The following is a 25448-nucleotide window of genomic DNA, read 5'->3' as shown; positions in this document are numbered from 1 at the left end:
CACCGAGGAGGTAAAAGCCACCACCAGGGATTGCCCGATCTGCGCGGAGTGCAAACCGCACTTCTATAGACCAGACAGGGCCCACCTGGTAAAGGCATCCCGGCCCTTTGAACGCCTCAGCATCGATTTTGAAGGGCCACTCCCCTCGACCAATCGGAATGTGTACTTTCTGAACGTCATCGATGAGTTCTCCTGCTTCCCGTTTACCATCCCGTGCCCCGATATGACCTCCCACACAGTCATCAGAGCCCTGCACAGTATCTTCACCCTGTTCTGTTTTCTCCGATACGTACACAGCGACAGGGGTTCGTCCTTCATGAGCAACGAGCTGCATCAGTACCTGCTCGACAAGGGCATCGCCTCGAGCAGGACTACCAGCTACAACCCCAGGGGGAACGGGCAGGTGGAGAGGGAGAACGCGACGGTCTGGAAGACTGTCCTCCTGACCCTCCGGTTCAGGAATCTCCCGACCTCCCACTGGCAGGAGGTCCTCCCCGACGCGCTCCATGCTATTAGGTCCCTCCTATGCACCGCTACCAACCAGACCCCTCACGAACGACTATTTGTTTTCTCTAGGGGCACTACCACGGGGGTTTCGCTCCCATCCTGGTTGAGGACACCGGGCCCAGTTCTCCTCCGGAAGCACGTCCGGGCACACAAGACAGATCCACTAGTAGAGAGAGCTACCACTCCATTCAAACCCCCAATACGCTTTCATTTAATACCCCGACGGCCATCAGGACACCGTTTCCCTCGGGACCTGGCACCTGCAGGATCCAACTCCACCACCACTACTGCAGAGGTACCCCTCACACTACACCCCACCCAACCCTCCGCGCCCTGCGCCCCCACATCTATAGGTTCACTCCCCATGCTCCGTGCCCCCACGCCTATAGGTTTCCTGCGCCCCTGTCACCCGTCGCGCCGGTCAGGTCTGAAGCTCGGACCGAATCACCCCCGGAGTCCACCATCGTACCCTCACCGACCGTCACCACCCAGCCACCCGAAGAGGCTGCAACCCCGGTGCTCCGCCGATCCCAAAGGACGACTCGGCCACCGGACCGGCTCAATTTGTAGACCCGTCACCCCCGCCGGACTTGATGTTTTTTACAGGGGGTGAATGTGGTGAATTATATGCATCGTAATTCACACTGTATTGCCTTGTGTTGTATTGTGTCCTTGTGGGCTCTGTATGTGAGCCGTTGCACGGCTCTGCCCATAGGGGGAGATGAGGGTTTTGTACTGGGCTCCACCCTTGGCTCCGCCCACTAACCGGAAGTATAAAGTACTGCAGCCGTAAGCCTGCTCTCAGTTCCTCTGGTCGCAGGCAGGCTCAGTTGTAAGACTATTAAAACCACAGTTTACTTCCAATCGTGTGTCTAGTGAATTGATGGTCACATCAGCCCTCAAACGCTGCCTGAGGTTCTACTCCTACTACACCCAGCGGGTCCCGAACTATGCAGACAAGGCCCGCCCACTCATTCAGTCCATCCACTTTCCCCTTACGGTCAAGGCAAAACAGGCCTTCGCCCGTATCAAAGCTGATATAGCCAAGGACGGGATGCATGCAGTAGATGAGACACTGCCCTTCCAAGTAGAAAGCGAATGTTTCACCTCATAACTGTGATAATTTGTATAAAGCATAGAGGTCTGCTTCTGAAAAAAATACTACAGTCAAGAAGATAGGCCATGTCTTGGTTAGAGCCAATTTAGTGTGCACAATTACACCCTCACTGAGAGCAATGGTTGCAGATACTCCTGTTTTGTTTCGTTATTTATTTTTGGTAAGCGGGCATCGCTGGGAAAGACAGCGTTTGTTGCCCATCCCTAATTGCCTTTGGAAAGGTGGTGGTGAGCTACAGGTGGAGAGGGGAAAGCCTCTATTAAAATGTTTAAAATAATTTGAATGCATCCTCTCTAATTGCACAAAATCATTGAGAAATTCTAACTCAGAAAACAGGTCAATTCAGGCAATTAGTCTGTGGCATTGTTTATTCTCCACATTCTCTGCAATCTTAGGCCAAAGGTTTCCAGCTGTTCCCGCCAGTGGCATCTTCTGGTCCCGCTAACAACAACCCCCCCCCCCCGCCCTCCCACCCCGCCGTGGGTTCCCTGGTGAAAATGAAAAATGAAATGAAAATCGCTTATTGTCACGAGTAAGCTTCAATGAAGTTACTGTGAAAAGCCCCTAGTCGCCACATTCCGGCGCCTGACCATGGAGGCTGGTACGGGAATCGAACCGTGCTGCTGGCCTGCTTGGTCTGCTTTAAAAGCCAGCGATTTAGCTCAGTGAGCTAAACCAGCGGAGGGTGGCGGAGGGTGCGAACGGTGAGAAAGTCCGTCAACAGCAGCGGGACCAGAAGACCCTGCTGCCGGTCAATGGTGGGTCGCCTCCATCACCGCAAAACAAGTTGTTGGGTGTGGGGGGGATCCCTTCCCTAGTCTTGTTTTTGAGCCTACCTTGTTCCCAAAACCGTTGACCCCTTATCATTGGTCAACACCGAAGAACATCAAGAGCAAACTGTATTTATATAGTGTCTTTTGTGCAAGCATGGGCAGCACGGTAGCATTGTGGATAGCACAATGGCTTCACAGCTCCAGGGTCCCAGGTTCGATTCCGGCTTGGGTCACTGTCTGTGCGGAGTCTGCACATCCTCCCCGTGTGTGCGTGGGTTTCCTCCGGGTGCTCCGGTTTCCTCCCACAGTCCACAGATGTGCAAGTTAGGTGGATTGGCCATGATAAATTGCCCTTAGTGTCCAAAATTGCCCTTAGTGTTGGGTGGGGTTACTGGGTTATGGGGATAGGGTGGGGGTGTTGACCTTGGGTAGGGTGCTCTTTCCAAGAGCCGGTGCAGACTCGATGGGCTGAATGGCCTCCTTCTGCACTGTAAATTCTATGATATCTATAGAAAAAAAAGAAAAACAACGAAAGGTGCTTCACAGGAGAAATATGAAACAAAAAGCATTACTGAGTCATGTAAGATGTTAGGTCAAATGGCCAAAAACTTGGTCAAAGAAGTAGGTTTTAAGGAACATCTTCAAGGCATAATGCGAGGCGGAGAGGCAGAAAGGTGGAGGAAGATAATTGGAGAACTTCAAGCCAAGACAACTGAAGGTACAACCCCAGTGATGGAGTAATAAAAATAAGGATGCACCAAATGCCAGAATTGGAGGAGTCCAGATATTTAAAAGGGTTGTGGGGCTAGAAGAGGCTGCTCATTCAGTGAGGTGATGCCATTTGAAAACAAGTTGACAATTTAAAATCAGAACCTATCTTGACTGGGAACCTCAGTAGGTCTGCGAGAACGGGAGTGGGGTAGGGGTATGGAACTTGCTGTGAGTGAAGACACAGCTAGCAGAAGTTTGGATAACCTCAGATTTACGCAGGGTTGGTAGAATGTGATGAGACCAGCCAGGGTTTGTTGGAATCATTGAGTCTCGAGGCAACGGGCATGACTGAGGGTTTCATCAGCAGATGAGCTGATACAGGTGCAAAGTTGCGTGATGTAACAGAGGTGGAAATAGGCAATCTTAGTGACGGCATGATTAGAAGATCAGACGTTCATCAAATGCGACACCAAGGTTGCGAACAGACTGGTTGAATCTCAGACAGTTGCTAGGGCTAGGGATGGAGCTGCACATGGGAAATGAAGTTTGGATAGGGACCAAAAACAAGAGGTGGAATTTTCTCACTTTTTTGAAGCATCAGCCTTGGGTTTCATCCAGCACGAACTTCCAGTCGTGCCAAAGGCACGTGCCCCCTGCCCGCCCTCCTGCCAGCCACAGTGGGTTCCCCAGCGGTAGAACGGGCAAACCATACAAAATGACGTAGACATCGGCAGGACCGGAAGATCCCGCTGGTGAGCCGCCTCTGCTACTGAAAAACAAGCTGTGGGGGTGGGGCGTTAGATCCCACCCCACCTTGCATAGCCATTCTTTATCCTTAATAACCTTGCCTGTTCTAACATGTGTTGAGGCAGCAAGTCATAAATTACCATCGTCTGAAACGCTTGCTCTAATAAACTCTCCCCCTGCCTGATCATTCAGCGTCTTGTTCCTCTCAATTTCTGAGATCTTGGTCCCAAGTAATTTAACCTGAAGATGCTGTCGATTTAATTAGCTGAGTTAATATCTGTGACTCAAAACTTTCACTTTCTGCAGGAACCAAAAACATTTAATAATAATAATAATAATCCTGATTGTTACAAGTAGGCTTACATTAACACTGCAATGTACTCACTCTTAAAATCCCCCAGTCGCCACACTCTCGCACCAGTGCGGGTCCACAGAGGGAGAATTTGGAATGTCCCATTCACCTAACAGCATGTCTTTCGTGACATGTGGAAGGAAACTGGAGCAGCCAAAGGAAACCCACGCAGACACAGGGAGAACGTACAGACTCCACACAGACAGCGACCCAAGCCGGGAATCGAACCTGGGACCCTGGCGCTGTGAAGCAACAGTGCTAACCACTGGTCTGCCGTGCTGGCCATTTTTGACACGAGTACATAAATGCTCATTGAAGGGGCAGCACGGTGGCACAGTGGTTAGCATTGCTGCCTACGGCCCTGAGGACCCGGGTTCGAATCCCGGCCCTGGGTCACTGTCCGTGTGGAGTTTGCACATTCTCCCCGTGTCTGCGTGGGTTTCACCCCCACAACCCAAAGATGTGCAGGATAGGTGGATTGGCCACTCTAAATTGCCCCTTAATTGGAAAAAAAATAATTGGGTACTCTAAATTTAAAAAAATATTTAAAAAAATAAATGCTCATTGAAGTTTAGTTTGTGCAGTTGCAGTTTAATTTTTATAAATTAATTCTCAGGGTGTGGGTGTTGTTTGCAAGGCTGGGATTGAACTGCCCTCAAAAGGTGGTGGTGGGCCTTCTGCTTGAGGCAAATTAGTAATTTTCACGATCACCTAAGGGGGCCAGTTAAGAGTTAATGATATGGATGTGGGGCTGCCATCGCACAGAGGTCAGATCAGGATTTATTTCCTCCTGTACAGACATAGGTGAAACAGTCTGGAATTTGCAACAAGCTGTCAGCCTTGCAGTAACTCCAACTGATGAACAGCTTTTATTTTCCGATTTTTCTCAAACATCCATGGTTGGCTTCAAACCCGCGTTCCCTGGATTATTAGTCCAACCCTCTGATTACGAGTCAGCTGGCACAAACCCATGATCAGTTCGGTTCCACCTTCCCTCTCTCTGCCAAGTTTCCATTTTCGACAAATTGGTACTATTACCCACACTCTGTTCCCATCTCCTTCTGCTTATTCCACATGTAACAACCGGAGGTTTTGATTTTCTGATCTTTAAATTGTTGTTTGTTTCCCAGATCAATTGTCAGAGATTGATCGTTACTCTGCAGGTTAGTTTTAGATGAGGACGGCCAAATGGTCCATCTCAATTTATCCATCCAGAAAAAGCCAAATGATCCCCAATTAATCACTATTTGTGGTAATGTTGCTCTGCGGGATAGTGTAAGCAGGTGACAGTGAATCAGCTAATGGTTTTACTGACATCAATAACTATAAACATCAAACAGGCTGCTGATTCCCTCTCATCCATTGTAATCTTTTTTAAAATATATTTTATTCCAAACATTATCAAATTCTTACATACAAAGGCTTAACTATATCATACAAACAGTTCTTCCTTTTTATTTTAACAAAGTAACAGCAACAACCCTAAATCCCCTCTCCCCCTCAGCCGGACGATCTTCCCTCCCTTATCCCCTCCTCTCCTAACCCTCCCACCCCACCCCCTAAGTGCTGGCCACGAATACATCCATTATCATTCAACACTCAAGATGACCTCCTTTGCCTGAAAAAGTATTTTGTCACTTTTTTTTTTCACCAGTTTAACCCGTGGTCTATTCTACTCTTGCAATTAATTAATTTGCAGCGTTTGTCTTTTCTATAACAATGTTACTTTTTGTGACAAATTATATTTCCCAGATCGCCTCTGTTGTAACCCTCAAGTGTCTTAAAGGGTAGCGATGATCCATTACCCCTGGGGTCTTGCAGAATACGAACTCCCCCAATAAGGGGGCAGGGGGTCCTTAACACAGTTCATGTGCTTTTGTATAAATAGAGTCAGAAAGTCAAGCACCAACTAGAGAAGATCCAGTAGGGAATTACTGGAGCTGTATATAATAGTTAATGTGTTAAATAAAATACGTTTTTTTTTCTCTGCAACTTGATTTGGACTCATAGAACCATATAGAATTTACAGTGCAGAAGGAGGCCATTGAGCCCATCGAGTCTGCACGGCCCTTGGAAAGAGCACCCTACTTAAGCCACCCTGTCCCCATAACCCAGTAACCCCACCTAACATTTTAGAATACTAAGGGGCAATTTATCATGGCCAATCCACTTAACCTGTATATTTTTGGACTGTGGGAGGAAACCAGAACACCTGGAGGAAACCCACGCAGACACGGGGAGAATGTGCAGACTCCGCACAGACAGTGACCCAAGCCGGGAATCGAACCCAGGTCCCTGGCGCTGTGAAGCAACAGTGCTTAGCACTGTGCTACCGTGCCACCCTTCCGTTGCCCCTTACACAACCTTCTTTCCAAGTTTTTCTTCTTCATCTTTCTGCTTTCCGGAATTTTCTCCAAAAAACACTTTTTAAAATTATTTACAGCAGTAACTGCCGTGGTGGAATTTGAACCAATGCTCCCCAAGGGAGACTTGGGCCTGTAAGTTACTAGCTCAGTGACATTACCATTCTGCCACCATCTTAACTTTGCTTTCACCTCTCTCCTTTTAAAAGCCTCCTGAAAAAGTTGACACTAGGACCTGATCCGGTTCACCCACCCCCACCTGCCGGGTCTGCCGCTCCTACCCAGAAGTCTTCTTCAATAGTGATAAACGCAAATATTATCCTTTTCATGACAGTAAAACTCTAAAGTATTTCTCTGTCATATTCTAGGAGGTCTCTGGGTGATCAAAGGGTGTTCTCTTTCCAGTAGTCAGCTCCTTAAACCCAGACACTCAAAAAGCACTGTTAACTACTGTGTTCGGCAGTGACCACAAATATAAACCCGGACCCCAGTACTTTGCACAGTCAAGTCCTTGAGCAATAAACTAATGGTTCAATGTGGGAAAGGTGAAAACTGCAGGGAAATACTTACATCCCATTATCGGGCAAGTAGAACTCAACGGAAAATCCAAAATAACTCCCTTCAGGCCCCGAGTAAACGGTTGGATTCTCTGCATCCAAATTGAATGCATGTAATTGCAATAGCAAGCAGGAAAAAAACGGCAGAATCACCCTCAAATGCCACAGGTATGGTTCCCAAACTGTTCTGGGACAGGGCAGCATCGTTACAAACTTTCAATTGTGTGGGCATCAAACGCAGCTGAAGAAAAATAAAAGTCGAGTCAGAGTCTGATCACCGTTCACTTCCTCAACTAAGAAAGGAAATTGCATTTGGAGCTTCTCAAGCTTTTAGATTACTGTGGTTAAACAAGATTCTGCTGTAACATGCCATGACAAGCCTCTGTCAAAGAAAAATGAATGTTCTGGGTTGCAAAGACGACTATTTTCATTCTCTCTCTCTTGAAGGTACTGAGTGAGCAGATATGCTACACAGATCAATTCAGTAAAATACAAAGAGATCTGAAATAAAATGAGAAAAACAGTGAAACATTGAACAAAGGAATGGCCTGATTGGAGTACTGCTATATTTATACAATGAAAAATGTAAGTGCTATGAAGTATGTGTTGTCATGTTGCTTCTTCTTTTACTCTCGGGTTGAATTTATGTCTAAGGTGAAGAGCGCAATTTAACAGAAGAATTTCAAGTCTAGTTTTGGGCGCATTTGGCGGGATGTTACACGACAGCCGCATTGGCAAGATTACTGCCCATATCCAGCCCGTATTTAGTGCCAAAAATGAGCCTCCACGAGATTCTTGACATTACTGGCTCCCTCGCCATCTGATTCGCCAGACCCGCGCCTCAGCGGCTCGCCGCTAGGGGGAGCTGCTTTTAAACGCTCCCTCACCACTCACTCCCAGGCAACACACAAGCATGGCCCGTGCAGGCCTGCTTCGCTGTGGATGAGAGGGAGACCACCCTATCACCCCCCCCCCCCCCCCCGGGTGGGGGGTGAGTCAAAGGACCAGCAGCAGGGTCAGCAATACTGCATGGGAGGCAGTGGCAATGGCTGTCCGTGCAGACCGCATGACACGGAGGACCGCCATCCAACGTCGGAACAAGACTAACTAGCTGCACGGGTACATAGAACATAGAACAGTACAGCACAGAACAGGCCCTTCGGCCCTCGATGTTGTGCCGAGCAATGATCACCCTACTTAAACCCACGTAACCCAACAATCCCCCCATTAACCTTACACTACGGGCAATTTAGCATGGCCAATCCACCTAACCCGCACATCTTTGGACTGTGGGAGGAAACCGGAGCACCCGGAGGAAACCCACGCACACACGGGGAGGACGTGCAGACTCCACACAGACAGTGACCCAGCCGGGAATCGAACCTGGGACCCTGGAGCTGTGAAGCATTGATGCTAACCACCATGCTACCGTGAGGGTAACTTATCATCTCTCTACTGGCATCAGCTCCACCTGCCATCCCTCAAATGACCAAACCCCACAAGTTCACTGACTGACACCTCGCACCCGCCCCACATCCCATCTTCATGCTTGTTCCTCAGAACCCCCTGCCACTCATCAGCACAACTCCTTCATGTCCAGGTGCGGTGCCCACACATGCCACCTGCTTATAGACCCTCCTGACCTATCAAGTGTGTGACTCACAATGCCCTATCTTTGTCCCCAGAGGGGAAGATAGCCCATAACTAAACTGGAAGGGGCCAAGGGTGGGGGGGGGGGGAGGGAGGAATTCCAAAAATTAGACTCCTCACCCTTTATGAGGAATGGGTCCTGGAAATTGTGGGGTTGCCCGAGGCAAGAGCTGTCACCGACAATGAGGTTGGCCTGCGCCAGAGAGGTGAGGTCCATTGTCCCTTAACCCAGATGACCTGCCACAAATGAGTTCTTCATGTCAGACAAAATAATCCTTCCCTCCCACTGACCACATGTCCATTGCCTGACAGGATCTCCACCTGATGAGGTTGGGCAATCCGGAGTTGCTCCTTCCCCTCTGCCACTCAAGAGAACATCTCAGAGGAGAGCTCCAAGAGCCTAAAAGACGGGGAAGATCATGGTCACGGATCAAAATGGTGCCCAATCAGCGAACAGCCATTCCTGCTGGCAAAGTCAGCTTGCCAGCAGGATATTTCTCTAAGTGCAGCCTCGATGGAGAGAAACTCCCCAAGACCAAAAAAACTGACAAACTGCAGTTGAATAGCGGGGATGTTTGTTGGCTGGCACTGCAGCTGTCGAGAATCATCCCTACAGTGGATAGCACTATTGCTTCACAGCTCCAGGGTCCCAGGTTCGATTCCCCGCTAGGTCACTGTCTGTGCGGAGTCTGCACGTTCTTCCCGTGTCTGCGTGGGTTTCCTCCGGTTGCTCCGGTTTCCTCCCACAACTCCCGAAAGACGTGATTGTTAGGTAATTTGGACATTCTGAATTCTCCCTCTGTGTACCCAAACAGGTGTCAGAGTGTGGCGACAAGGGGCTTTTCACAGTAACTTCATTGCAGTGTAAACCTACTTGTGACAATAAAGATTATTATTATTAATAAACGAGCCCGACAGCGGACTTTGATTTAAGTACACTGAATCGCGCACGGTAATGATAATTGTTGAGAGAGGTGGAAGGTCAGATCAATGCAATATAAAGGAAAAGTTGTCAGCAGATGCCTTTTACCCAATCATACAATGTAGAAATAGGCCATTCCACCCTTTGGGCCGGATTTTCCACCACCCCCTCCATGGCTATTTTTCCAGTGGCGGAGGCAGCTCACCACTGGCTGGTGGCAGATCTCCTGGTCACACCGATCTCTATGTAGTTTTCCAACCCCTGCACCCTCCGCGGTTGGGGAACGGGTTGCAGGGGATGGGATGGGGGGAGTTGCCATCGGTGGAACCAGAACATCCCACCACCAGGAAGGGCTGGAAAACGTTGGCAAATGTGTCTCTGCTGACTTTTTGAAGGAGCTGTCCATATCGTCCCATCCCGTTCTGTTTCTCTATAACCCTGGAAATATGTCCCTTACAATATCGATGGACCATCAATAATAGATGAAGCAAGTTATAGAACTAAATTGTGGCATTAATACACTGAGATGTGTGCCTGCCTGCTGCTGATCCCTCACTGGGGGCAGGGCCACAGATCAGCCAACTATATACAAAGCCCGAGGGGCGGAGCCACAGACAGAGCCAACAGAAGCAACAACAACAACAACAGTACCGGGCCAGGTGATGGCCGCACCTCTGAAGTCCATGAGGGTGCCGCGTGGTTGAACGTGAAGGCATCCATGTTCTGGAATGCTACTTCCAAAGGGCTAGAGAGCTGCACAGTGTCCTTGACGTCGAGGATACCCCCTTCGAGCAAGCATTGTTGGATATAATTAGACCGGACTCCGGCCACATAGGCATTGCTGATTAGGAGCTCAGGGTGCTGAACTGCCGTAACTGCCTGGCAGTTACATTCTGGGCGAGTACTCGCAGGTCACGCAGAAATTCGGCCAGGGATTCACCAGGGCGCTGACGCCTCGTGACAAGGAGATGTCAAGTGAACACCTCATTCACTGCCCTCACAAACTGTCCTTTTAGCAGTGCGATTGCCACCAATAATAGATGAAGCAAGTTATGGAACTAAATTGTGGCTTTAATACACTGAGATGTGTGCCTGCCTGCTACTGATCCCTCACTGGGGGTAGGGCCCCAGATCAGCCAACTATATACAAAGCCCGAGGGGCGAAGCCATAGGCGGAGCCAACAAAAGCAACAACAACAACAACAGTAACAATGGAACAAACAATAACAGTGAATATGTATATACAGCAGTGAGTAACAGTGGACCATGGTTCACCACAAATATATACCCAGTACCTTGTGAAAATTGAATCTGCCTCTCCCATCCTTTGTGGTACTGGGGACAGTGACAGAGGGAAAAAGACATACCGGCCAAAAACAGGAACTATCAACAAAAACCGCGTCCCACAACCTGACTAAAAGAAGGCACATTGCAGCACATCGCCAGCGACCACCTGGGAAACCCCAGGAGCAATCATCAGAGAAGAGGAGCCCTGAGCTTAGAGCTCAGAGCCTGGCCAACCTCCGACCTATATCTCAGTAATGAGACTGAGTTGCATCACTGCTTAGCCTTTTGGCTAACATGAGCGTGAGGTCAGGTTTAATGCCTGGATCTGGTATGTCTCTCTTGTGGGGACCATGAATTAGATTCAATTTGAATTGGTTTTTGGAGCAGGCAAGGAGATGGATTAGGGGTTTGCCCCTGTTCACACTCTGAGCTCTGGCTTTGTAACTCTGATAAAGTAATTTTAAAAAAGTAGTGAGTCTGAGTTGTCTCTATTCTCAGAAATCGCGATTAAGCTGGAGACTTGTCCTAAAGTTGAGTTGTACTAAATTCAGGTGTCTTTATTGTGTCTCTCTAACATCTTGGTCAACACCTGTCAGGCAGTGTATTCTAGGCCAGTACATTTCTGAGTCAGGAGCTTTTTGCTGAGGCATACAGATCAAAGTTTCCTTTCCTCTTACAGGATTGGCACTCTGCATTTTTGTTGCTTTCCATGATGCGCTGAATAGCTCAACTCAGGCTGAAGTTACATCTCAGTTTGATTGCCTGATGATACATTCCTTGGACTGTCCCATCTGTTCTCAGAAGCTAGAATCACAAAAGGAATAACTTTTGTTGTAGAAAAGACTTACTTCCATTGGAACCAATAGGAATAAAATTGTTCAGCTTCTATAATCCACAACACCAGTTTCACAGTTGGGATCTGACAAGTTGAAAAGTTATCTCATCATGTTTTCTTTACAAATGAAAGCAAGTTGACTGAACATAAAAGATAATTGTAAACTTACGGAATTTGAATGACTGATACTTAAGTGCATTCACTGCTATATTTATCCAGGCTATCTGATACAGCAGGACATTGTGAACCATGTACAATCCTTGCTATCTCTTGTTTCCTGTCAGTAGTAGAGGACTCAACATAAAAAATTGTACTATCTGTCATTGCAGAATAATGTGATCCATGTCCCATGTCAATTATATTCTACTTTGTAGTATCGACATTCACAGCCTCATTGTTTAAGTTTTTGACGTTCTTTAATAGGCAAAGATTATGACGATATTATGAAGCAGAAAACACAGTCCAGTGTTAGCACACAGTGCGTTTGCACTTAATGATATTATGTTCCAGACGACGGCTGGACATAAGTTTTTTTTCACCCCGTTACTCAAATCGTGAAGGGGAAGTTTCTCGTCCTTTTTTTGAGATGGGAATCAAGAATTCTGTATGTTGTAGAGGAACTGGTCTGCATTGTGTCTTTGAATGAGTATGTGAATATCCTGCTCCAGATGATGTCCTGTCATGTACAAGATAATAAATTGGGTTACTCAGGGTGATCTTGGTCAGGCCTCAACTAGGTTGCTACATCTATCCAGTAGCAACAACTTAAATAGTTCTTTTAATATGTCGCAAGGACAGAAATGTTGGAGGAGGATTAGGGATGATGACTCCCCCTAAACAAAATGACACTCCATCTCCTCTTGCGAAAGGCTTAGCCTCATGCAGCTCCAAGTGGTGCACATAGCACACTTGACCAGAACCCGAATGAGCAGGTTCTTCCCGGAGGTGGAGGACAAATGTGAACGGTGCTAGAGGGGCACGGCCAACCACACCCACATGTTCTGGGCTTGCTAGATTCTGGACAGCCTTCTCCGAGGCAATGTCCAAGATTGTGGCGGTGAGAGTGAAGTCATGCCCGATTGTGGCAATCTTCGGGGTATCGGAGGAGCGGAGGGGAAGAGGGCCGACGCCCTAGCTTTCGCTTCCCTAATCGCGCACCAGAGAATCCTGCTCAGCTGGCGATCAGCAGCACCACCCACAGCTGCAGACCGGCTTGCTGACCTTTCTGAATTTCTCCACCTGGAGAAGATTAAATGCACCATCTGAGGGTCGGAGGAAGGCTTCCTACATGCATGGGAGCAGTTTGTCGGCCTGTTCCAGAACCTGTTTGAGGCCAGCAACAATGAGTAAGATGGAGAAACGGGAAAGATAGAAAGAAAAGTGAAGGATGATGGAAAATAAAGACAAGGGGGCAACCCCACCCCTTCCCCGGGGGCTACCCCACCCCTTCCCCTCCCCCCCTCTCTCCCCCCCCCACCCCTCCCCCACAACCATGGGGGAAACACAGCCGAAGACGATGGGGGAAGAAAAGAAAGGGGTGGGAGGAAGGGGCGAGAACAGGGGGTACACAAGAGGGGGGGGGGGCGGGAAATACAAGCCGAGCCAGAGGGTGGCAGAATGTAACTAGGGTAAATTAAGGGAAGGTCAAGACAAACCTTTCTGTATAATACAGTAAATAAACACGGCCAACAATGTACCCCCTGTTTATAAATTTTGAAAATGCCAATGAAAAGATGAAAAAAAACCCAAAATGACACAAAGCTAACCTTATAGATTTCCAGCAATCTATGGGCGGCACGGTAGCACAGTGATTAGCACTGTTGCTTCACAGCGCCAGGGACACAGCTTCGATTCCCAACTTGGGTCACCGTCTGTACGGAGTCTGCACATTCTCTCTGTGTCTCCATGGGTTTTCTCCGGGTGCTCCGATTTCCTCTCACAAGTCCCGAAAGACTTGCAGTTAGGTGAATTGGACATTCTAAATTCTTTTCAGTGCACCCGAATAGGTGCTGGAGTGTGTCGACTAGGGGATTTACACAGTAACTTCATTGCAGCCTACTTGTGACATTAATAAAGATTATTATTATTAAACCAATGTTTGCATGTTGTTCCTGAACTCAGTGATTGTGGGGTATGGTCTCTTTGGCAGTTGTAACGGCCATTCCTGTTGATTCCCTTTTTAGGGCGGCATGGTGGCACAGTGGTTAGCACTGCTGTCTCACAGCTCCAGGGACCCAGATTCAATTCCGTCCTCGGGTAACTATCCGTGTGCAGTTAACACTTTCTCCTCGTGTCTGCGTGGGTTTCCTCTGGGTGCCCCAGTTTCCTTCCACAGTCCAAAGATGTGCAGGTTATGTGGATCGGCCATGCTAAATTGCCCTTTAGTCTCCAAAAGATTAGGTGGGGTGACTGGGTTACGGGAATAGGGTGGAGATGTGGGCTTAAATAGAGTGCCCTTTCCAAGGGCCGGTGCAGATTCGATCGGCCAAATGGCCTCCTTCTGCACTGCAAATTCAATTATACCCTTTCTTTATTTTTTGCTGTTATAATTTTGATCAATGAACATATATCTTTAAGTTGAGCAGGGGAAATGAGGAATTCAGAAGTTACAAAAGAGAACACTCTGCTAGCTTTGGACAGGAAAACTCAGACTTTCTGGCACCCAAAAGATGGGGTGGGACTCGGTTGGATTGGTTGCCTGTTGGCCAATGAATTGTCCAAAAGGCCGTATTCTTCCTGGTAACAGGTGGTGAAAGGATCCTGCCTCAGTGGGATGATTTCCAGAGACCTAAAGAAAGCAGAGTTTGAATCCTGGATGCTAGAAGGGAAGGACCTGCTCTCTCCCCTTTGGGTGCTCTCCAGAAAAACTGCTGTATTTCTGAAACTGCAGAGACCTGAATGAATTGACAATGAAAACCTCAAACTAAATGCAAAGTTTGAAGAGAAGAAAGGAGCCAAAAACAACCAGTAACTTAACTTAATTGCAGTGTTAGTGCAAGCCAACTTGTCAACTTGTGACACTAATAAAGATTATTATAATATTATTATTGACTCTCAACTGTCACCACCCCCCCCCCCCTCCCCCACACTGAAATGGCCATTGCAAGCCACTCAGTTTAAGGGCAATTAGGGATGGGGAAACAATGATGGTCCACATCCCAACAGCGAATTAAAACAAAATACCATCAACTCTCAAATAAATATTACTGTTCTCCACTCCACCTTTGGTGGCAAAGCCTTCAATCATCTGTGGGCCTGCATCCAGGAAACTTATCATAAATGTTAATGATCTTGTTACCTGTTCTCTGCACTTCCTAAAGCCTTTTTTCAAAATGTAACTCTTTAGCCTTGCCTTCAGATGCTTCTCACAGACGTCCTGCACACATACCTGGCCTGATTGGACCACTGGGCCTCAATTGTTTTTATCCATTCATGGGATCGGAGTGTCGCTAGAGTGCATTTGTTGCCCATGTTAAACATCCCGGCTTATGTTTCTGGTCATTGGCGTCCCCCCCCCCCCCCCCCCCCCCAAACAAGATGATGATTGTGAAGGACTCAGCAATGATAACTCCATTGAATGTCAAGGGGAGCTAGTTGGGTTCTCTCTTGTTGGAGATGGTCATTGCATGGTATTTGCATTGCACTTATCAGCCCACACCTGAATGTTGTCCAGGTATCTCTGGATATCCAGCACTCCTTCATGCCACATTCGGTCAAATGCTGCCTTGATGTCAAAGACCTCTGGCCTCACTTCCTGAATTCAGCTTTTTTATAGAACAGTACAGCACAGAACAGGCCCTTCGGCCCTCGATGTTGTGCCGAGCCATGATCACCCTACTCAAACCCACGTATCCACCCTATACCCGTAACCAAACAACCCCCCCCCCCCCCCCCCCCCCCGCCAACCTTACTTTTTACTACACCACGGGCAATTTAGCATGGCCAATCCACCTAACCCGCACATCTTTGGACTGTGGGAGGAAACCGGAGCACCCGGAGGAAACCCACGCACACACGGGGAGGACGTGCAGACTCCGCACAGACAGTGACCCAGCCGGGAATCGAACCTGGGACCCTGGAGCTGTGAAGCATTTATGCTAACCACCATGCTACCGTGCTGCCCCTTCTGGAACACCATGAGCCTGACGTGATTTGAACAGATTTGAGCAGATTTGAACTACTGCTTAGGTTTGGACAAAGGCTGTAATGAGGTATAGAGTCAATTAGTCCTGGGCAGAACCCGAGATGGACATCAATAAACGGGTTATTGCTGAGAAACTTCTGCTTGATAGCACTGTTGCTGATATCTTCCATCACTTTTCTGATGATTGGGAGTAGAACGATGCCGCAGTGATTCTCCAGGCGTAGCGGTAGAAATGTGTTCTCTGCCAACCCATCGGATAGTGAGAAGGGAAAGCCCGTCTGTTATGTTCTGTATAAAAGCAAATGACTGCGGATGCTGGAATCGAAAGAGAAAATGCTGGAAAATCTCAGCAGGTTTGGCAGCATCTGTAGGGAGATAAAAGAGCTAACGTTTCGAGTCCGATGACTTTTTGTCAAAGTTAACAGAGAAAGTGGGAAATATTTGTACTGCGGAGTGAGAATCAAAGATGAGTCATAGCCACAGAAACCCAGGGAAACCGGGTGCTAATGGCCACAGAAACCAAGGGGAAAGAGTGCTAATGTCAGTCCCCAGAGAGAACAAAATTTGTGAAAGGTCAAAAGCAGGGAAACTAACATCAGAGGATGAACTGTAGATGTGGGGGGAGGGGAAGGGGGAAGCAAAGAGGAGAAAGGTGAAGGAAAGGTGGATAAGATTGGGAGGGGGAATTAAATATATATTAAGAAAGAAAGAAATGGTAAAATACAGTTAAAATGAAATGTGATGAAAACAAATGGGTCGAGGTGGGGTAGAGCCATTTGTTTTCATTGGTACCAACATTAGTACCAACACTAATTAGCTATTGTCGAACTACTGCAAAATACGTCTATCCTCCATCACGACCAGCTCCCAACTCCCCAGATCACAGGGTCATGCGATGGGTTTACAGTGCCACCTAGTGGTTAAAGATCATGCATTACAGTATGTACAAACTTGCCTTATTTATATCATCACACTGCCATCCTAAACATTCTGACTGAGGTGACAGACATTGAAGCCCTCCAACCAGACTAATCTTGGCACAAGCTCCAGATGTTAATGAGGACTTTGCAGGATTGGGGGGCTGGGTTGCAGGCGCTTTTCTCTTTTTGGAGCCTTAATCAATGTCAAAACGGTCCACTCGGTTTTGTAGAAGATTGATTCAATTGAGTGGCTTGTTGGGCCATGTCAGAGAGCAGTTAAGAGTCTTAAGAACTAAACTTCTTTTTTCCAATTAAAGGGCAATTTAGTGTGGCCAATCCACCCAACCTGCACATCTTTGGACACTAAGGAGTAATTTAGCATGGTCAATCCACCTAACCTGCACATCTTTGGACACTAAGGAGTAATTTAGCATGGTCAACCCACCTAACCTGCACATCTATGGCCTGTGGAAGGAAACCGGAGCACCCAGAGGGAACCCACAAAGACACGGGGAGAATGTGCCACCAGTTATGTAGCTACATTTTATATATTGGTGGGCAAGAATTCTTCAATTGAATGAGAATTGACCTATTTAATGTAAAGGCATTTATTCCTCACAGAGCAGGTTCCATCAACACAGTCATGGAACACCATCAACTGGAAGCTCCCATCCAAGTCCCTGACTTGGAAATATATCACCGTTCCTTCAGTATTGCTGGATCAAAATCTTGGAATTCCCTCCCAAAGAGCACTGTGGGTGTACCTACACCACAAGAACTGCAGCGGGTCAAAGGCAACTCACCACCATATTCTCAATTAGGGATGAACAATAAATACTGGATTGGCCAGCAATGCCCACATCCCATAAATGAATAAATGAAAACAAACGCACCATCAGCCAACAGGGCAGGGCAGCTTTAGAAGTAGCTGCACAATTCTAAATTGGACGCCAAATTCTCACGGGGATTAATTGGCTTTGATTCTCTTTTAATTATTGGGCAATTTTCTGTTGCAGGAATGAACATAGAACATACAGTGCAGAAGGCGGCCATTCAGCCCATCAAGTCTGCACCAACCCACTTAAGCCCTCACTTCCACCCTATCCCCGTAACCCAATAACCCTGCCAATCCTTTTTTTTTAGGACACTAAGGGCAATTTATCATGGACAATCCACCTAACCTGCATGTCTTTGGACTATGGGAGGAAACCGGAGCACCCGGAGGAAACCCACGCAGACACGTGGAGGACGTGCAGACTCCGCACAGACAGTGACCCAGCGGGGAATCGAACATGGGACCCTGGTGCTGTGAAGCCACTTGTGCTACTGTGCTGTCGAACTGAAGTTTTTACTCAAATTAACAAATGGCAAACAGAGAGTGCATCAGTAAATCTGAAATACTATGTTGATTCAAGAAGGAGGGATTCTAAATTGTCATTGCTTTTAGCTCAAGTTGCTGAAGTTAGTGGCCAAAATTCTCCAATTATTGCAATTCAGTTTTGCCACCAGCAGTGGACTCCTGCCAATGGGCTTCCCAATGGTGTGGAGTGGCTACAATCAGAAATCCCATTACCAGTTGTAGAAGTCAATATTTTTCCCGCTTCTGGACTGTGGTAGAAAAATTCAACAACGCTCGTTAAGAAAACATAACAAGACTTTATTTTCAAACAGACTGCATGCAGTTTTGGCTGAAAGTTGAGGTCGGAGAGCAGTTACTACCACTGCTGATTCCTACTCAAGTCCGCGTTTCACAGAAAATTAGCTCAGTATTTATACATTATCAGAATCAAGATTACGTGACTACAGCTTGATCAGGAATTTGATCAGAAGTACAAACATAAGCAATATCATAAAACAGGCGTCACCTTGCTGACCTTTCAGGACTCTGTCCCGTCACTCAGATCATTATTTTGTCCTTTGATGGAATGTTTAGGAGTCGTGGGAGATTTGTTTCTTCCTGACCTTATCTTGTCGTATTTAGACTGCTTTGGGCTATGACGAGTTTAGTCTTATCAGAATTTACGGAGTCCAGGCATTTCAGATCAGCTTGACCTTCTCTGATCTTATTCAGGTGTTTGGTCATGCGAAGTCGGCTTTTCTTACACTGTACCCAGTAGTTGACCAGTTTTCCCATCATGCCATTATTTACTTCATATAACATCACACGGTGAACGACATGCCACCGCGAAATTTGCGACTGGCGGACCGCAGAATCGCACCCACTGTGTCATCTTTTGTTCAAAATAAATTTAGAGTGCCCAATTCTTTTTTCCAGTTAAGGGGAAATTTAACATGGCCAATTCACCTATCCTGCACACCTTTGGGTTGTGGGCGTGAGATCCACACAGACATGGGGAGAACGCGCAAATTCCACACAGACAGTGATCCGGGTCCAGGATTGAACCCTGGTCCACAGTGCCTTGAGACAGCAGTGCTAACCACTGCACCACTGTGCTGCCCCACGGCATGGTTTTCTGCACTAATACATTGAGGAACCAACAGGGAATAGACAATCTTGGACTGGGTGTTGTGCAATGAGAAAGGATTAGTTGGCAATTAGTTGTGAGAAAACCCTTGGGGATGAGTGACCACAATATAATAGAATTCTTTATCAAGGTGGATAGTGAGGTCATTGATTCTGAGATCAAGGTCCTGAATCTCCACAAAAGTAACTATGATGGTATGAGGCATGAGTTGGCTATGATGGACTGGGAAACATTGCTGAAAAGAAAGACAGTGGGCAGGTAATGGCAAGCATTCAAGGAATGAATAGGTGAACTCCAAAAGTTGTTCATTCCTATTTGGCATAAGAGTAGAAAGGGAACTGTGGCCAAATCATGGCCTCCAAGAGAAATTAGAGATGGTATTAGTTTCAAAGAAGAGGCATACAAATTAGCAAGAAAAAGCAACAGACCTATGGATTGGAGACAGTTTAAAATTCAGCACAGGCGAACCAACGGATTGATTAAGAAGGGGAAAATGCAATATGGAAGTAAGCTAGCAGGGCACATAAAAACTGACTGCAAAAGTTTCTAACGGTATGTAAAGAGAAAAAGATTGATAAAAACGAATGCAGGCCTCTTACAGTCAGAAACACGGGAATTCATAGTGGGAAACAAAGAAATGGCTGAGAAACTATCTTCTGGTCGTGTGGCAACCAGAATTTGCGCAATATTCCAAGTGCGGCCTTACCAAGGTCCTATACAACTGTAGCATGATTTGCCATATTTGTATGGGCCTATACTGACTTTGGCTTCTTCCCTGAGTAGCACACGTATTGCTGATTCCTGTAGCTTTGCCTTGGCTGTGCCCTTTTACAGTGCTTAACTAGTCCATCAGCTGGTCTGCAACATTTTGGAGTTGGTACTCTAGCATCCTAAGGACAGTCACAATATTTCCTTGACTGTCAGGGATGCAGCTAAACTCCAATTTGGTGACGGATTATTTCTATAGACACCTTAAATTGAGGAATGGTCTCTTTTACATGAGGCCCTTCCGCCTAACTTGAGGACACTACATTCTGATGCTCCTTGTAGCTTCAGGGCCCCTTTTTCTGTGTTTTTAAATGTGAGGTCTAACTCAATGGCTCTTTTTAAACCCAGACTGGGTTCTGCCAATAACGTCTTTTGAGTTGTCATGTTGTTTATTCCGTACACCAATCTGTCCTGCAACATTTCGGTTTGTGATGGGCTGAATCCACAATGATCTGTCAGTTTCTGCAATCTGGTCAAAAATTCTGTAAGGTTCCCCCACGTTCTCCTTGTGGCGTTAAAGCTGTACCCCTGGAGGATGATGGAGGGTTTTGGGTCATAGTGATTTTGCACTAGTCTACGAACTAGTCAAATAATAATAATAATCACTTATTGTCACAAGTAGGTTTCAATGAAGTTACTGCGAAAAGCCCCTAGTCGCCACATTCCGGTGCCTGTTCGGTATTCCGAGGCTGGTACGGGAATTGAACCACGCTGCTGGCCTTGTTCTGCCTTACAAGCCAGCTGTTTAGGTTTTCGAGTCAGGGGCATTTGGGTAAGTCAGGCCTTTTATTTCTGGTAGTGTGTCAAATGCTGGGGACCCGCATGCTGTCAGCAGAATCACTTCCCGCTTTTCACCTCCCTCAATATTATCAGCCGAGAAGAAGTGATATATGTGCTCCGTGTATTGGGCTCAGTCTTCTCCTTTAATGTCACAGGGCTCGAGTTTTCTGACGAGAGGCATTTTATTTCTTATCGGAGAAGCTGTTTGTATGCAACTCTGAAGGTTGCTTGGAAAAACTTGTTTTTACTCCTTGTCGCCAATATAATAACTTTGCCAAGTCCAGTCTTCCAACACCAAGCACCTTTATTAGAATAATTTAAAAGGGCACTGCCATGCCCTACAATGCATGCGTTCAAGCCCAGGGACCTACAGTCGGGGCTGCAGAAGCAGATTTTAAGCTCCCACCATGCATTTCCTATTGGGCTAGTCCACTTAATACAGAAAGTCATATTACACAAAACCCACACGGAGACCTATTGATGATTCTCTATGTCCTTCGTGGCCAGCATAACATCCTCCAAACATTGCCTTTGTCAAGCCAGACCTATTAATGATGCTGCTCGAACCCAATGGTCTGGACACGGGATTCTTGTACAGATTACTTTATTTGGCAGCAGTGATCTGATACTGAGTTGGGTGTGTAAATATTTTCCGGATTGGTTGGGAGTTGGTTTTGGAATTCCTCTGATCGGGTTGCTTTAGAGCTGAGATATCGATCTTCTTGCTCACGGATTTTTAGGCCTTGCGATGTTGGATGTTCATCATCAATTGAACAAGCCAATGGTCTGTCCAGAAGGCAAGAGTCCCCTGCATGAATCGAGTGATGCAGACATCACTTTGATCTTTGACTCAAACAATGACATAATCCAGGCCAGTGCTTTGATCTAGATGCCTCCATGTAGTCTTGTATTTGTCCTTCTGGCAGAAGAGGGTGTTTATTATAATGAGGCCACGCTGAGCACATTTGTTCAGCGGGAGAATTCCATTTGCATCGGCTTTTCCCACACCATTTGTCCCAATGGTTTCTCTTCAGACATCAGAGTCATGACAAACCCTGGCATTAATGTGCCCCAGAAGAGTGATCTTTTTGTCTTTTGGGGTGGCAGTGAGGATTTCATCAAGGTCAGACTAGAACTTTTCCTTACCATCATCATCAGAGTTCAGGGTCAGAGCATAAGCGCTGATGATGGTGGTGCATTGACTATGACAGAGCAATAGGTGAAGTAGTATTGTGTGTCCTTCACTGGAAAGTTCTGGCATTGCATTCAAGATCCTATTCCAAAATGCAAAACTGAGTGGACAACGGTCGTGGTAGCCTTTCCTTTCCAGTAGAAGATTTATCCCCTATTTGTTCCTTTCCCCTCCACGTGAAGGTGGGTTTCACTGAGCGCGGCTGGATGTCAGCTTTGAGTCTTGAAAGCTCATGTGGTACGATTGCAGTTCTTCTTTCTGGATGATCACTTTTGACATTATCCACGAGTATTTCAAACATTCCAAGCTGCAAAATTTAAAGTTTTCTTTCTTTGACCACAAAGATGCTGATCCCACAGGTAGAGAGTGGAACTGTCTATTTTTAGGACACCTTTTCTGGGCCCCTCCCCATTTGTGGTGAACTGAAGAGGATCACTCAGTCACAAATGCTGTTGCCCAAAAATACCTCTGTCCTAATACCAGTGTCCAACAACCTTCCAGAACTTGTCATGTACATGTGCAGATTCTTGTGTAGAAACACTCCAATTCACAGCCCTTTCCTCATTACCAATCCTCCATCGCCCAGAGCTTGCCAACTGGATTCAGATAGAAGTCAACCATCACTTTCTTAAATGTGGGCGTCCCCATCATTGTCTACACAATTTTGATGGACTGATGATCAGAATCCAGTGACAGTGATTGGGAACCCCTTGTCACTGCAGACTTCTTCGGCCTTTTGTGGCCAGTGAGACACACGGTCTTTTTTGTCTGTTCTGCTTTTTAAAAAATGTATTCATTGGTTGTGGGCTTCACTGACTGGACCAACATTTGTTGCCCATCCCAGCAGCTTGCTAGGCTATTTCAGAGGGCATTTAAGTGTCAACGACACTTTTGTAAGGGTCACAAAGATCTACATCAAGTCTGTTGAAACAAAAAAGTACTTAATTTTACACTACTATTACATAGTAGTGGCAGACTCGATTCATACATATCCAGAGATTGTTAATGGTCCCCCGCTCCCTTATTGGGGGAGCTCACATTCTGCAAGATCCATGGGGTAGTTAATCATCCCTACTCCATAAGAACCATGCGGGTTATAACAGACACATATAAGCCAGGCCAGACCAGGAAATAATTTTTTCCCTTCAGGACATTAGTGAACCAAATGAGTTTTATGACAATCATTTCATGGTCATCATTTGACTTTTAATTTCAGATTTTATTGAATTCAAACTTCCCCATTGCCAAGCTGCGACTTAAACACAGACCCACAAAGCATTAATCTGGGTCAACTGGATCACTTGAGCACCTTTTAGACCACACCTTGTTTGATACTTCCCCACGACCTTGCCGCCGTAACAAGAGGCAAGAACTCCTGATGGTATCGCTCATCAGAGCACACAAGCCTCTCCACCACATCACAGTAGCAATCCACAGAGGGATCCTATGATTACTGCTGTGCGAGGCAACATATTTTCACAACAAACCACGAGGGAACCTAAGCAGTGTGTCTTCCTAATACTAAGAGAGCTGACCAAAGAGCAATTCCGAAGCAGCAGTATAACGCAGTTCTACATCTCACTCAAACTGGTACTGACAATGTAACATCATTAATGAAGTGTCCATTGATGCTTTCCAGAGTGGAGACTCTGCTTAAATATAACACTTACTGATGTTTGTACATATGCTCCTAGAAATTAGGTATAGACTGCTGAGCGATGACATAAATAGCCACAGTGGAGAGGTGGAATTTTACAGATTCCAATTTCTTCCTCCCATGATTAATTGCCCCATTTGTAATGCAGAAAGCTGTGGGGAGGGGTAAAGGATGGCAGCAGACAGCTTTAATTAAAGAGTGCTGAACTTTCCGAAAAGATTTTTGTTATTTAAATCCAACAGTTCTAAATGAAGATGACACGGCCAGTCAAAACATCCAGGGACAAATTGAAAACGAAGAGGATTCATGACAAAACTCTTAACAGGAGAGCTGCAAGACAAATAATTAAAAATTTATAAATGCAACCTTGTCAGCTAAATTTAGAGGAACGGTTCATAAAATGTACAAAACTGACAAGGCAGTAATAGCTAAGCAGCTTTGCATAGCTTGCTGTGCCCAATCACTAACCAGCCTGCTTACGCAGAGTCCTCAGCTGTGCATGAAACAAAACCTGGGGGCCAGTCTAGCTCAGTTGGCTGGACGGCTGGTTTATGATGCAAAGTAACACCATCAGAGCGGGTTCAATTCCTATACCTGGCTGAGTTTATTCATAAAGCCTTCTCAACCTTGCCTGAAGTGTGGTGACCCTCATGTTGAACCACCACCAGTCAGATCTCCCCTCAAAGAGGAAAGGAGCATCTGTGATATGATGGCTTTGCTATATTGTTTATTTACTCTGAAACAAAGGACTTAGTCATGCAACACAAACAGGTGCTTACCAGGATAGAATCGAATATTAGTCCATTCCTTATGAAATCTATATGCCAGATATTACCACTTTTGCGTAAACAAAGGGTTAAATGAATGTTGCTTAAGGCTTGAAGGATACAAGGGGCCGAGGTCCCAGTTCGATCCCGGCTCTGGGTCACTGTCCTTGTGGAGTTTGCACATTCTCCCCGTGTTTGCGTGGGTTTCGCCCCCACAACCCAGGGGAGGTGGATTGGCCATGCTAAATTGCCCCTTCATTGGAAAAAATAAATTGGGTACTCTAAATTTAATTTTAAAAAGGTTTGAAGCCATCCAATCATGTTGGTGAACTGTACTTATACTGGTTACCTTCTGATTAAGATGGTTTGTGCGGTCACACTTTGTGCCACTCTATCTATCAAAACAGCAGTCATCATTTCCAGTACCTTTTAGCAGCTTTTGATATCACACATGAAATCTTAGTTCATTTACATCCTGAGTGACCTTCCTCCAGAAGAGAGAGAACCAGACACAAGAACACAGAGATAACCAATTGCTGGAGATTTGGTAACTAGAATCACTCAAGGCACAGACCTTCCTTCCCAACTTGGAAACAGGAGTCGATCAGCCCCTCAAACATATTCCGCCATACAATTAGATCATGGCTCCTCCAAATCCCAACTTCATTTACCTGCCTTATTCCACATTCTTTACCAAACAAAAATCTGTCAGTCGTGGTTTTGAAACTTACAACTGACCTAGTCTAGGGGCCTCACGGTAGCATGGTGGTTAGCATCAATGCTTCACAGCTCCAGGGTCCCAGGTTCGATTCCCGGCTGGGTCACTGTCTGTGTGGAGTCTGCACGTCCTCCCCGTGTGTGCGTGGGTTTCCTCCGGGTGCTCCGGTTTCCTCCCACAGTCCAAAGATGTGCA

At 46.5% G+C, this 25448-nt stretch overlaps 1 protein-coding gene across 1 annotated transcript in view; it reads right to left on the bottom strand.

Annotated features, from left to right (window-relative positions):
- LOC119954309 (integrin alpha-8-like) overlaps positions 1 to 7558 on the bottom strand; it is a 194029-nt gene extending 186471 nt beyond the window's left edge. Inside the window, exon 1 of the mRNA XM_038779427.1 lies at positions 7141 to 7558. Coding sequence (XP_038635355.1) covers positions 7141 to 7331 — 191 coding nt within the window. The 5' untranslated portion in view covers positions 7332 to 7558. The remainder of the gene's footprint in view (positions 1 to 7140) is intronic.
- Between the last annotated feature and the right edge of the window lie 17890 nt (positions 7559 to 25448).

The sequence above is a fragment of the Scyliorhinus canicula genome, chromosome 19 (assembly GCF_902713615.1).
Source record: "Scyliorhinus canicula chromosome 19, sScyCan1.1, whole genome shotgun sequence".
Lineage (NCBI taxonomy): Eukaryota > Metazoa > Chordata > Chondrichthyes > Carcharhiniformes > Scyliorhinidae > Scyliorhinus > Scyliorhinus canicula.
The sequence above is the reverse complement of the archived record's forward strand: the minus strand, read 5'-3'. Positions and strand labels throughout refer to the sequence as shown.